Source organism: Lontra canadensis, unplaced genomic scaffold (genome assembly GCF_010015895.1).
Source record: "Lontra canadensis isolate GAN:19392208 unplaced genomic scaffold, GSC_riverotter_1.0 scaffold32, whole genome shotgun sequence".
NCBI lineage: Eukaryota > Metazoa > Chordata > Mammalia > Carnivora > Mustelidae > Lontra > Lontra canadensis.
Window position 1 is genome coordinate 6,746,851 of NW_022631026.1, and position 12,297 is coordinate 6,759,147.

General features: G+C 52.5%; 1 protein-coding gene across 3 annotated transcripts in view; it reads left to right on the forward strand.

Annotated features, from left to right (window-relative positions):
- The first annotated feature begins 10,496 nt into the window (after positions 1-10,496).
- The window catches only part of GRHL1 (grainyhead like transcription factor 1), a 52,784-nt gene continuing 50,983 nt past the window's right edge, over positions 10,497-12,297 (forward strand). The window contains exon 1 of one of the 3 annotated variants that reach the window (XM_032866830.1): positions 10,497-10,576. Coding sequence is in view for 2 of the 3 variants with exons in the window: in XM_032866829.1 (XP_032722720.1) it covers positions 11,283-11,302 (20 nt within the window). In the remaining variant the exon portion in view is untranslated. Of the gene's footprint in view, positions 10,577-11,183; positions 11,303-12,297 lie in introns of those variants that run through there. The other 2 variants (XM_032866829.1, XM_032866828.1) reach the window with 2 other exon arrangements.

Consider the following 12,297-nt stretch of genomic DNA (forward strand, 5'->3'; position numbering starts at 1 on the left):
GGGCCTTCCACCTGCCAACCTCGGCTCCTCTTGCATCGGGTAAATGGACATCATTGTGGAAATGCAGGGGGTGAGCTCGTAGGTTATGGGTAAGGAGCTGCCATGTGCCTTACCTCCCCAAAGGGGCCACAACAGGTTTGTGGTTGCCACACAGAAGTGGGACCTTCTACAGCGCAAAGGAAGGAGGAGAGCCCGGGGCCAGGGCAGCTGGGGCTGAACCTTTAACCATAGACTGTCTGTAGTTCTTTGTTATCTCTTTGTTTCTGTTTCTGTTTTCCCCCTCCATTGGCACAAAGCCTAAGAGGGAAAAAGCAATATTAATTCAACCCTGTATTTATACAGAAAGCAATACTGGTTGGGAGAGAAGGAGCATTATTTCCAAGTCTTCAGGAGAACTGAGTAGAATTTCCAAAGTTCTGTGAATCATTATACATCGCAGCTAGTTAAAAGTACGTATTTTCATGTTGGGCAGAGAAGCAGTGACTTTTTTTTCATTTTAAATACCTCTCTATTCTCGAAAGCTGAGTAAGTCCCATAGTATTAAGTCTCTCACAAAATGTTTTCTTAGTGTGTGTTCCCTTGTTTTGTGCCCTCATGAAGTATTTAAGCATAAAGTGATTTTAGTGCCAGACTTAGCTGATAATAGGCTACGACTTGAGAAGAACTTACAAAAGAGTGCTTTTATTGACTTTATAAATTAAGAACCTGGTGTTTCAGCTCCCCTGGCCTCTTGCCCTTCTGCAACAATTATTTCCTCTGGAACAATTAGTACATGTTTTATGGATATTTGCGTTGAACCGGGTGACTCACAGATATTTCCAAAAGAATTTTTTAAGTTAGAATTCCACTTAAATGTAATTACCTTTTGTCACCATTGTTGTCTGCATTAAGTCAGATTACGTGATTAAGTTAAACATTACCTAAAATGAAAGAGATGGTCTCTGGTTTTAACTCGGAAGTTTAAAAGTAGGAAAGATGTGTTCCTCACCACGTTGGAGGATAAGCATATATTATAAACATGTTCACTTATTTTTACCTTTCCCTCCTTAGAAATTCACACCAGAATAGAAATCTCCCTAGGACAGTCTCCTCTGCCCGGGGCCCCTTGTCACTCTGCTTGGGCCCTCTGCTCCCACTCCCCGTTTGGCCATTCTGCCAAAACACAATGGGCCCGTGCCAGCCCCCCTCCACTTCTCCGGGTCTAGCCCCAGAATTTCTCCGGGTCCAGCCCAGGGATCTGCGTCTGGTCAAGGTGCTACGTGTTTAGACGCCCCTGCCTCCTCCTTCTCAGCACTGCCTGGGGCTCTGAGTGTGGGGGGGTGGCCCCCGAGTCTGCATTTTATCCCCTGGCTTCCCACGCACCATAATTCTGCTGTCTGTTCCCGCCATCTGGTCCCCGTCTCCCGGTTCCCAGCTCACTGTGTCCCTCACTGATCCCGTCCTCCCTTCATCTGAAAGGACACAGGGTCCTTCCACAGCGTCAGGGAGAGCTCCTTGGCGCTCATAGCTCACCCCGTGTTTGGCATCTAGGGGAGCCTACTTCTGCATGCATCTTGCCCCAGGCAGGCGGATGCCTTTGAGATGGGGTGGGGTGTGGGGGTGCTTTTTCATGCTCCGTAGAGAACCCTACTTCCCACAGACCCTCAAGAAAGGGTTCCGATGCAGGGGATGGACATGGGGGAGGGTGTGTGCCTTTGGAAGCGTTGTGAACTGTGTAAGATGACGATTCAGGGACCTGGACCCCTGGGGCGAAATAATATGTTTTGTGTTAATCAAAAAATAATAATAAAAAGAAAGGGTTCTGATGGAAGGAATGATGATAAAAAGGGAAAGATTACGAAAAGCTTCCTACTTTCTTATCGGCTATGCACCACGAGGATCACTGCTGGACGAAGGAAGCTGGTTGTCTGCCCTCCGAATGTTGGTTTTGAATCGGATGGCAGTATTTTTAAAACAGAAGGAGGAGACACTGGCCTCACTTTTGCTTGAGGTACCCCTGGGCAGTACCGCAAAGATCTCACATGCTGGGACTATGCCAGGCACAGGTCTCAGCCCTTACAGAGCCCTCCGCTCTCAGCCCCTGACTGATCTCACGATGCACTATGTTATTTGACAAATAAAGACACTGAGAAGTCCTGATCCCAGGCAAACTGGCTAAGGTATCCGCGGGCTTCGGCTTACAGCCCTGCCTCTCCAAGCTCCCAGCCCTGGTGATGTCAGTTTGGAATCAAAGGAGCTCAAATGTTGCCATGAAGAAGAAAACATTAGTGTTTATGACTGATGTGTTTCCTCACCACCCCCTCCTCCAAATCTCCGCCCTGAACCTGTTCGTCCTCCATGTTCCCTGACTCTCAGTTATGGCACCATTCACCTAATCACCTACGCTATAAATCGCCAACTCCTCCCAGTCCGTCACCCAACATCTCTGTCACTCAGCCCTGATAGTTCCACCACCAACGACCTCTCTGGCCAGTCTTGAGTCCTCTGACAACATAGTCGCTGCCCAACTCAGACCCTCATCATCTTCCTCCTGGTGTGTGCAAAACCATTCTCTTTTCCCAGCATCTGTCCCTGTCATGCCCCTACCAGTTACGTTCCCCAAATAGAGCTAATGTCACTCCGACGCTCAGCAGGCCTTTGATGACTCCTGGCTACCCACAGCCTGATGGCTTAGCCTGGACGGTCCGTCTAGTGTGGCTCCTACATAGGACTTCCTGTCACCTGCCCCAGCCCAGCTCCCTCCATCCCAGACAAGGCAATCCTGAACAACTATGACATCTCCCACCTCAGGGCCTTTGCCCTTGTTGTACTCCTTATCAGAAATGTCCTCCCTCATCTCAGGAGACCCCTAATTCTTCCTTAATGGCCCTGCTCAATTGTAATGTCCTCCCCTACCAACCCCCCGCAATCCCCCAGGCAGAATTCATCATTCCCTAAGCATTCGACACACGTCCCCTTTAGGGCATTTACAACGTTTGTCCGAATGTGCCCAGGTCTCCGGATCCAGCAACTTGGGTGCCTGACCATGAGTTATTCGTGGATACATGCACCCGTGGGCTGGGTAGGAGACTCTGAGGGTAAGAAACCTGAGATCTTATATGAAAAATAGAGTGCACAAAGATTTAAAAAGGGTAAGTAACCCACCCAAGAAGCAGCTCATTTAGACGTCACACACCTGATTTATAATAATGAACTTCAAACAATTTTTTAATGCAAACATGCATTTATATATTTAGAGAGGGAGGAGAGGGCAGAGAGAGAATCTTTTTTTAAAGAAAATTAGTTATTTATCAGAGAGAGAGCAAGCAAGCAGGGAGAGCAGTAGAGGGAGAGGGAGAAGCAGGCGCCCCAATGAGCAGGGAGCCTGACGTGGGGATCCATCCCAGGACCCTGGGATTGTGACCTGAGCCCAAGCCAGATGCCTAACCGGCTGAGCCTCCCAGGTGCCCCCCTACAATTAATTTCTACTTGTCACCCACCAGAAACTTCGTAGGGTCTCTCTTCTGTGCATCCTCAACGCGATGCCAGCACATAATTTTGCTTTGTTAGGGATTACGTGCGCGCCAGGAAGCACTGTTGGTGCTTTGCCATCTCTGTGTTAAAAGCCCTCTGATGTCCTGTCTCAGAGCTCGCGTCCCCATCTGCTGATCCCCACGATGGCCTCAGAGTCCAGTCCCTTGGAGTTTTGTGATGTCCTGAGGAGCTGTGACTAAGAGGATGGAAGGATACCGGAGAGGTAATGCCTGCTGCCTCCCCCAAGTCCAAAGTCACCGAAGCAGCTCCAGGTGGTGCTCCAGGAGGTTTCAGACTGAGCACACAGCACCCCAGTCCCTTCACGAGACGCAGTCCCGCAACTCTGAACCCTGCTTCTACATCGTTTCTCTCTCTGGGTCCTTGATGTGAAATTTTCCTGACTTTTTTTTTCTCCCGTTCCTTTTTTCAACTCCTAGTTCTTTCTTCTTCTAACCATCGCCGACAAGGATAACTCAAAATTCCAGATATTGGAATTAACAGTTTCGGGGTGTTTAGGAAAGATAATCAAAGGTGAGTCGCAAAATACTCAAATTGCAAGTAAAAAGAAACTCAGCCGGGAAAGAATTACTAGAAAAATTGAGTTAATGAAATGTCAACTTTGGGCCAGCAACTTAATCCCATGTTTCCTTCCTCTAAAGGCAGGGTGATCTCTCTCTCTCTCGTATTAAAATGTGGTGAGATGCTACAATTTTAAACACCCATTTCATCATGAAGATGTTTTACCAGGAGTAACCTTTTCTTCAAAGAGTGAAATATGCAAATGGGAGCCCGCCAGCCCAGCCAAGGCCTCCCACTCCCAAGCCTGGAGCGGTTTCTTGAGATGGCTCCAAAGCACAGGGCTCCTCCCCGCTCCGTATTAGTCACAGACAGCAGAGGTATACCAAAGGGTAAGGCTAACGTGTCTAAGCCAAGGGCTTTCTGGCAGCCATGCTGCAACTGTGGAGCCTTCGCTGGCATGATCGATCTGCGTGAAGCCATAAGAAAAGAATGTGAGATATCTGGGCTCCTGTTGCCAGCAGGAGGGTGACACCCAACTTGACACAGCTTCTTCTGCCTCCATTCAGAAACAGGGAGAGAGTCTGGATCAAGTCCCAGGTACTTAACAAGACTCACCGGAGACTGCTGTCAGCCTGGCATGACAGGCAGACCTGGAAGGGAAGGGGCGAAGCCTCCGGGAGCAAGCACGTTCAGGACAGTGCCATTAAGGACATCGGAGGCTAGAGCGCTGGACACCACAAAATGGAGAGTTCTGCGAGTCACCATGTTCTCTGAGTTGGAGAATCAATGTAGAGACTAATCCGATGCACTGTCCTCTACGCCAGATGTTGTCACTGGAAGCCCGGGGCAGGGCTCTGTCACAATTAAAGTGTCCAGGTTGCTTTATAATGGGGCGACAGGCTAAACCCGGAATGTCAGGCAGAAATGCTCTCATTGTTGGCCGTACCACTACCTACAAGGGAAAGTGAGGGATTTGAAACAAGGGTCTGGATTCAAGTCCTGAATTTACTGACCAGGAGACTCTGAATCCATCTCTTGATGTCTCTGACCTCATTTCTTCATCTGCAAGACGGGACATACAGATCATTGAGTGTTGTCCAAAGCAGGCTAATGTCATCACCCCCTGAATGACAACTATCTCTACTCTCGAATATGCTTATTGCTATGCTAGATGATGAGGGGTTTTTTTTGGTATGAGGTATAGTTTCTGTCCCTTAAGCAGCTTATAATAAATACAGTGAGGAAAAACGGGAAGGTGGAACCCTTCATATTTACTGAATTCCAACAGATCTGGCATAGTTCAAGACACTTTTCACAAAACAAAACAGATAAATCCCTTGGTGATGGGAATTAGTGTCTCATATCCCCCAGTTGTGGAAACTGAGGCTCACGGTTTCCGTCACTTTCCCAAGTCACAGAGCTGGGAGGCGAGGGTGGGGATTCCACACTCTCCCGTCCACACCCCGTATCTCCAGAGCGGAAGGCTTTCATGTCACAATGGTGAGAGACAGGGTGGCTGTAGTACACTGGGCGGGACCGATCTCGGATGGCAGGTATGGAGGCCCTGCCATCACAGCCACCTGAGATGTCTCTCCGATACGGGCTGTTTCATCAGAGTGAGGTTCCTGCCTGTGATGGGCCCTGCACGTGGCTGGTCAGGTGATGGTGATGTGACATGGTCAACACAGAGGCACGGGAAGGAACCAGACTGGCTTCCGACCACCGAACCTCTCGATGGAGGCCAACTGTCAAGTGTCTTTGTGTCAGGGATTGTGGTGGCTTCTTTGACCATGTGATCTTATTTAACTCCACGAAACCTGATTTTTGTTTCCCTCATTTTACAGAAGGGAGAGCTGAGGACTGGCCGTGAGGTAGACAGCTCGAGGTAAAAATATGAGGCAGATCTGATATTTGAACCCAGATCTCATGGCCTTAAAGTCACTCCATCGAACTCACACAGAGCCGAACCAACTGAGGGGCAGAGCAGCTTGTGAAGAGCCATTTAAGAAGGGGACAGCTGAGGCGCTGCAGGGGTTGTCCAGGTGGGATGGGAGGGATGCCCGGAGGAGAAGGCCTTGCAGGTGGCCTTGAAGGCAGAGGGCAGTGAGGTGGAGAGGAGGAAAGGAATAGCAGAGGCAACCAGGGGCCGGAAATTGCTGGACATATTCCGGGAACACTGTGAGGGGATCCAGAGCACTGGGGACTTTTCAGTGGGACGTAAATTCAGAAATGTATGCCGGGGCCGGATGAAGAAGGAACTTAAATGCCAGGCTGCGGAGGCTGGGCTGCAGTTGTGTGGACGGTGGATAGCTAAGGTCAGAACCACTGCTAGCAACCCTTCTCTTGAGTCATGAGCCGTTGGAGCTGGAAGGGACCAGACGTCCAGTCCAACCTCTTCCTTTTTCTGAGGCCCAGAAAGCAGAAGGACCTGGGCTAGAACTCAATCACCCTATTCAGCATGCCTCCTAACTTCCACATTCCCTACTTGGAAGGCCACGACTTGAGAAGGTGCCTCAAAGATCCTCCTTCTCTTAAAACAAAAACACAACCCCACTCATGGGCTAAAAAGAATTATTGCCAAACAAACAAAAAGATGGCAAACCTCACTCATAATTTTTGAAAATGCAAATCAAAACAACAAGATAGAATTTTTCATCTAACAGACTGGGTCAGCAAAGTTTGGTAATGCCCAGGGTTGGTGAGGGTGTGGTGCTTCAGACTCTCTGATATCCTGTTGGTTGGAACCCAAAATATGGGGCAACCTTTTTGAAAACAACTTGGTAAAATCTATAAACATTACAACTTTGCATGCCTTTTTCACGGAAGTTCCAATTCTGGGATTTACCCAACAGCCATACCTGTCAAGTGTGCAAAGTGTATAGTTAGGGGGATGTTTACTGCAGGAAGTTTATGATTGTGAAAAACTGGGGAGAAAAATCCTAATTGCTCACCCATAGGGTCTCATTGTCACCCATCAATACAGAGAAATAATACGTAGTTATTTTTTTTTTAAAAGGCAGTAGATGTGTATATGCTCACATGGAAAATGTTTGAGACATAAGATACAGAAGCAAGCACACTGAGAAGGGCTGTGCACAGTGTGAATCCCATTTGTGTAAGAAAATAAAACATATGTATGCTTGCAGACACATAAGCATTATCTAGGAAGAGATACAAAAACTTCACAGTGATGATCTCTGGGGGAGAGGGAAAGGGTGAAGAGGGACTCTGTGCTCTAAACTCTCCATGTTACTTAAATTTTCTCTTTTCCATTTTTTTTTGTTCCTTTACATCTTTTCTTTTTTCCTTTAAAAAAAAAAAAACAATGACCATGCATGATTTTTATAACCTAAAAAAATAGTAAAAAACATAAAGGTATTGCCAATAGCTAGATGGATCACTCACAGATCTGGATCTTAACTTCTGTTTTAGAGAACTCTCAGAGACAAGCTCAATAAGCCTGTATGAACATTTACAAAAGAGACCCAATGTTTTTATTAATATATCTAAGGTCTAGCAACCTCGGGCCCTTACTGTTCCTGTTTTGGGTTCTATGATTTGATATTTATTCATCCGTCCCATATTTATTTTGTGCCTACCATGTACCAGGCAGTGGGACTGAAGCATGGGGCCATTAGTCTTTGTAACACGAAGGCCGCTTAGATCCATCGCAGACATGGTCCAGAAGGGAAGAGAGGCAGACCAATGCCTGTAAAGGATGGTACCCATTCAGTGAACACTAAGAAATATTTTCTATGTGTATCCCATGAGGCCAGGGACATTCAAACCAAAGCAATACAATACAACCCCTGCCCTCTCATGAAGAGCCCCCACCATGGTGGGAAAAATCACGTATTACAAACAGAATGTGTAAGTGTGATGCGGTGAGGCTTGGAGGATGGCGGGTGTGCCCAGGACACTTGATCCAGCCTAGGAGGTCAGGGAGGACCCCTGCAGCAATGGGGAGTCCCAGATGAGCCTGGAAGGTTGAGTCTGGAAGGTGGGCCAGCTGGGAAGTGGAGGAGCAGGGAATTGGGGGCAAGGGTGGTTCTCAGTGCTGAGTAGGACCGGAAGGAGCAGAAGAGCAAAATGGCAGGTTGAGCTATTTATCTGCTCACCCAGGAGTTGAACTTTATCTGGAGTGCACCAGAGTGACAGAATCTCAAATGTGTGCTTTATAAAGTTCAGCCTGGCCAGAGCTGCAGCTGCAATAGAGGAAGAAGAGAAAAGTCAAGGTAGAGACAGGGTCCCACTGTGAGTCGCTTCAATCAGGGCAACGCTGATGATGTCCTTGTACTCTTATTAATATTTTCATTAAATGATCTAGTGAATCCTTAAAGGAGTTCCTTAATGAAACTAGTGAATAAGAAAAGAAGGACACAGGGCACCTGGGTGGCTTAGTGGGTTAAAGCCTCTGCCTTCGGTTCAGGACATGATTCCTGTGTCCTGGGATAGAGCCCCGCATTGGGCTCTCTGCTCTCAGTGGGGAGCCTGCTTACCCCACCCCCTGCCTGCCTCTCCGCCTACTTGTGATCTCTGTCTGTCAAATAAATAAATAAAATCTTAAAAAAAAAAAAAAGGACAGGTTCCATGGTCCAGTGTTGGACCCAGGATTAGGGGATGGAAATGGGAAATGGCAGAGAGGGGACAGTGAGAAGGGTCTGTGGGTGCTGATTCAGGGCCCAAGGGGCCCAGAGAACAGGGAGTGGGAAACTGGCAGGGATTGCTGAGGGACTGCGGGTGCTGAACGAAGTCCCTGCGGTGCTCCATGGCGCTAAATCCTCTCTTACCAGACGTCCAGGCAGCACGGGCCCCAGCCGACAGGCGCCCCCCCCCGCCCCGTCTCACTTTCTCTACTCAGTTCCTGTGCCTCTATTCTCCTCCAGCCTCAGTGGTCTCCCCCCTGCTGCTGGATCCCCTTCTTCCCAGCCTTTCTGTGTTGGGGGCTCCAAGACCCTGTGTCGGTCCCATTCTCTCCTCCCTCACCGCAATGGAGAGTCATCTTTTCTCCAGGCCTTCAAGACCATCTTTGTGCCGACAACTCCCTGAAGCCCCTTTGTCCCTGGTCCCCCCACTCACATCCAACCTGGTCCCTGGTCCCCACACTCACATCCAACCTACTGATGTGTCTGTTTGGAGTGCTAATGAACATCTTGAATTCATGTCCAAAATGGGACTCCTGACCTCCCCCAGACTTATGTCTGCTATCTTCCCCATCTTGGTGATGGCTAACCATTCCTTCCGGGTTTTACCTTCGATAGCTCTTTTTTTTTTTTTTTTTTTTTTAGATTTTATTTATTCAACAGACAGAAATCACAAGTGGGCAGAGAGGCAGGCAGAGAGAGAGAAGGGGAAGCAGGCTCCCTACCGAGCAGAGAGCCCGATGCGGGACTGGATCCCAGGAGCCTGAGATCATGACCTGAGCCGAAAGCAGAGGCTTAACCCACTGAGCCACCCAGGTGTCCCTCGATAGCTATCTTGGAATGGCTTTTTTCTCGTACTTTATATCCAATTTTCAGTAAATCCTCCTGGCTTTATCTTCAGAGTAAAGCCAGCCACGTCTCACTCCACCACCCGAGGCCACGCTACTGTTCACTGTGGTCTGGGCTCACTGCCCCCACCTTTGTGCCCTTACCACCCAGACGATTTAAAGACGGGCTCTACTCCAAACCCTCCATCTTACTCTGCAAAAACTGAAGTGGGCACAAAAACCTGCGTCTCCCGTCCTCCCTCTTTGTCCCCCTCTGGTCATCCGGGTCTCCTACGGTCCCTGTTCACAACTGACGCAAAGGTGTGCCTCTGCCTGTCCCCTCCTCCCCCACTTCCTCGCAGGCCTTTCCTCCTCAAGCCTTCCAGCCCCGGCTCCAGCCCGCGCTCTCCGGCGGGCCGCTGGGCTCTTCCTCCTGCAGGGCCCGCCGCTCTCCACCGCACCGTGTAATTCACTCTTCCTGTTCATTGTCTGTTGCCCCCTAGGACGCGGCAGGCAGGCAGGGAAACTGGCTCACTATCTCCAGCATCTGGAACAATGCCGGCACACAGGAGTTCTCGGTGTGTATTTGTTGAAGCAGCGAGCAGACCCCAGAGAGGAGCTTCAGCTCAGAAGGACGGTTTGGGCCAGGGGTGGGGTGGGGATGAATGGCCGCGGGGCGTAGGCACAGACGCTGCTGGAGTAGGTAGGGCGGCTCGAAGGCTCGGCAGCGGGGCTGAGACGGAGCCCACGGAAGGAGCTGGGGGTGAGGGGAGTGAAGGGCGAAGGCGCTGAAGCCCCGACGGGGGTCCTGAAAGAAGGGGTGCGCGGGGACTCGAGCTGGGAGACTGGCGGGGGCCGGCAGGGAGGTGGGCGCAGAAGAGGGGACCGGCCGGGCAGGCAGTGGGGACCAGGCAGCTAGGGCTGGAGGCAGGTCCCCAGGCCGGCCGCACGAGGGGAAACAGCGGTTGCCCGTGACTGTCACGCAGCGGCCAACGTGAGACGGACGCGCAGAAGGTTCTAACGCCGGACAGTGCCGTGGGCTCCGCGAGGAAGCAGCCAACCGAGCTTTCTCAGGTAAAAGCCAGAGCCTCATAAATAACGCGGACGCGGACTGAGAGGCGGCACGAGGGCGGGGCGCGTCACAGACCCGGGCAGGGAAGGTGCCCGAGGCGGCCGAGCGGCGGCCCACGGCCCCGGAGGCTCCGTCACTGAAGCGGGGTGGGCTTCGGTGGGCCAGCGGGGAAGGAAGGACCCGGCCCCGAGGCCCGAGAGGGCGGCGCCGAGACATGGCCCGTCCCTCAGGCGAGCGGCCAAGGGCTGCGACGGCGGCCCAGGGCGGTGGGCGCGCGGAGGCCGGCGGAGCGGCGGGAGGTGCGCGCCGGGAGCAGCGCGGCCACGCCAGTCCCCGCCGGAGGCAGGCCGACAGCGCGGGGCGCGCCGCACCGACGCGGCCACGCGGAGCCGCGGCCCCCGCCCCGGCGCCCCGCAGGCCGGCCAATCAGGCGGCGCCGTTGGCCGCCCGGCCCCGAGGCCCCGCCCCGGCCCGGCGCGCCGCCAGCCAATGGGCGGTCGAGCCCGGGCGTCCAGAGCGCGCAGCCCGCGCCGAGCCGGCTCAGAGCGAGAAAAGCGAACCCAACCCGTCGGGGCCGCCGCTCCGGACCCGCCGCCGCCGCCGCCGCCGCCGCCGCCGCTGCCGCCGCCTCCTCCTCCCCCCCGGATCGGGTGTACTGTCCCAACCCGAAAGTCCAGTTCTGCGGCCCGGCAGCGGCGAGCAAGCGCGATGACACAGGAGTACGACAAGTGAGTGAGGCGCCGGCGCGCGAGTCCGGTCGTGCGGCTTCAGGCCGCCGCTGCGCGCCGGGCTAGCCGCACCTGCCGCGGGCCGGGGAGAGGCGAGGCCGGACGAGCTGGGGTGCTAGGCCGGGCGCGAGGCGCGGGGCGGGGACGGGAACGCGAAGCGCGCAGGGAGGGCGGGGGGCGCGCGTCACACGGTCCGCTTTCTACCCCGCCGCGGCCTCTGCCCTCGGCACCCCCTCCCCCGCCCTTTGTTCCACCGAAGTCCCCGAGGCAGACCCTTGCCTTGGGGACTCAGTTCCGGAGGGGACACCTCCCTCCTCGCCCCCCCTCCGCCTCAGCGGCCTCGTCGGGGGGGACCACCCCGCGGGCGCACCCCCATCTCGGCTCTGCTGCTGGCAGGGGTGCGGGGAGGGAGACTCGGGGCGCCGCGCCGCGCGGGGCCCCCCTCGGGGTCGCTTTTGCTCAGGGGGGCCAGCGGAGCTCTTGGGGACAGGCTCCCCCGCTGGGAGGGTAGACGTCTCGGGTAATCAGCCCGTCGTCGTCCAGCCCTCTCCTCCAGTCCGCCTGCCAGAACTCCAGGAAGGAGAAATTTAGGGAGAAGTTGAAGTGCTCTGCTGTCCTGGCATTTTTCCCCGCTGGCTGGCTGTGTGAGTGAGAAAATTGTTGTAGGAGTTACTTTGCCCCTTGCATCATTGATGGTAATTACAGATTACTGTAATTAAAAATCCTCAGAACATATCAAGAGGATGAAATCTTGGAAATCTGGGTGATAAACAGAACGTATCGTACTAGTACTCCTTTTGGAGTTTGTGATCAAAGAAATATTTTTGACAAATGCAAGGTGGTGACGCAAGATGTTAACTTTGAGGGACACGGGGGCGGGGAGGGGGGGAGGGATACTTCAGTGTTTTCTTTGCACCTTTTCTGTAAGTGTGAAATTGTTCTGAAACAAAATATTTATTAGGAAAAAAGTAAATCGCACCAAACCCAACCATCTA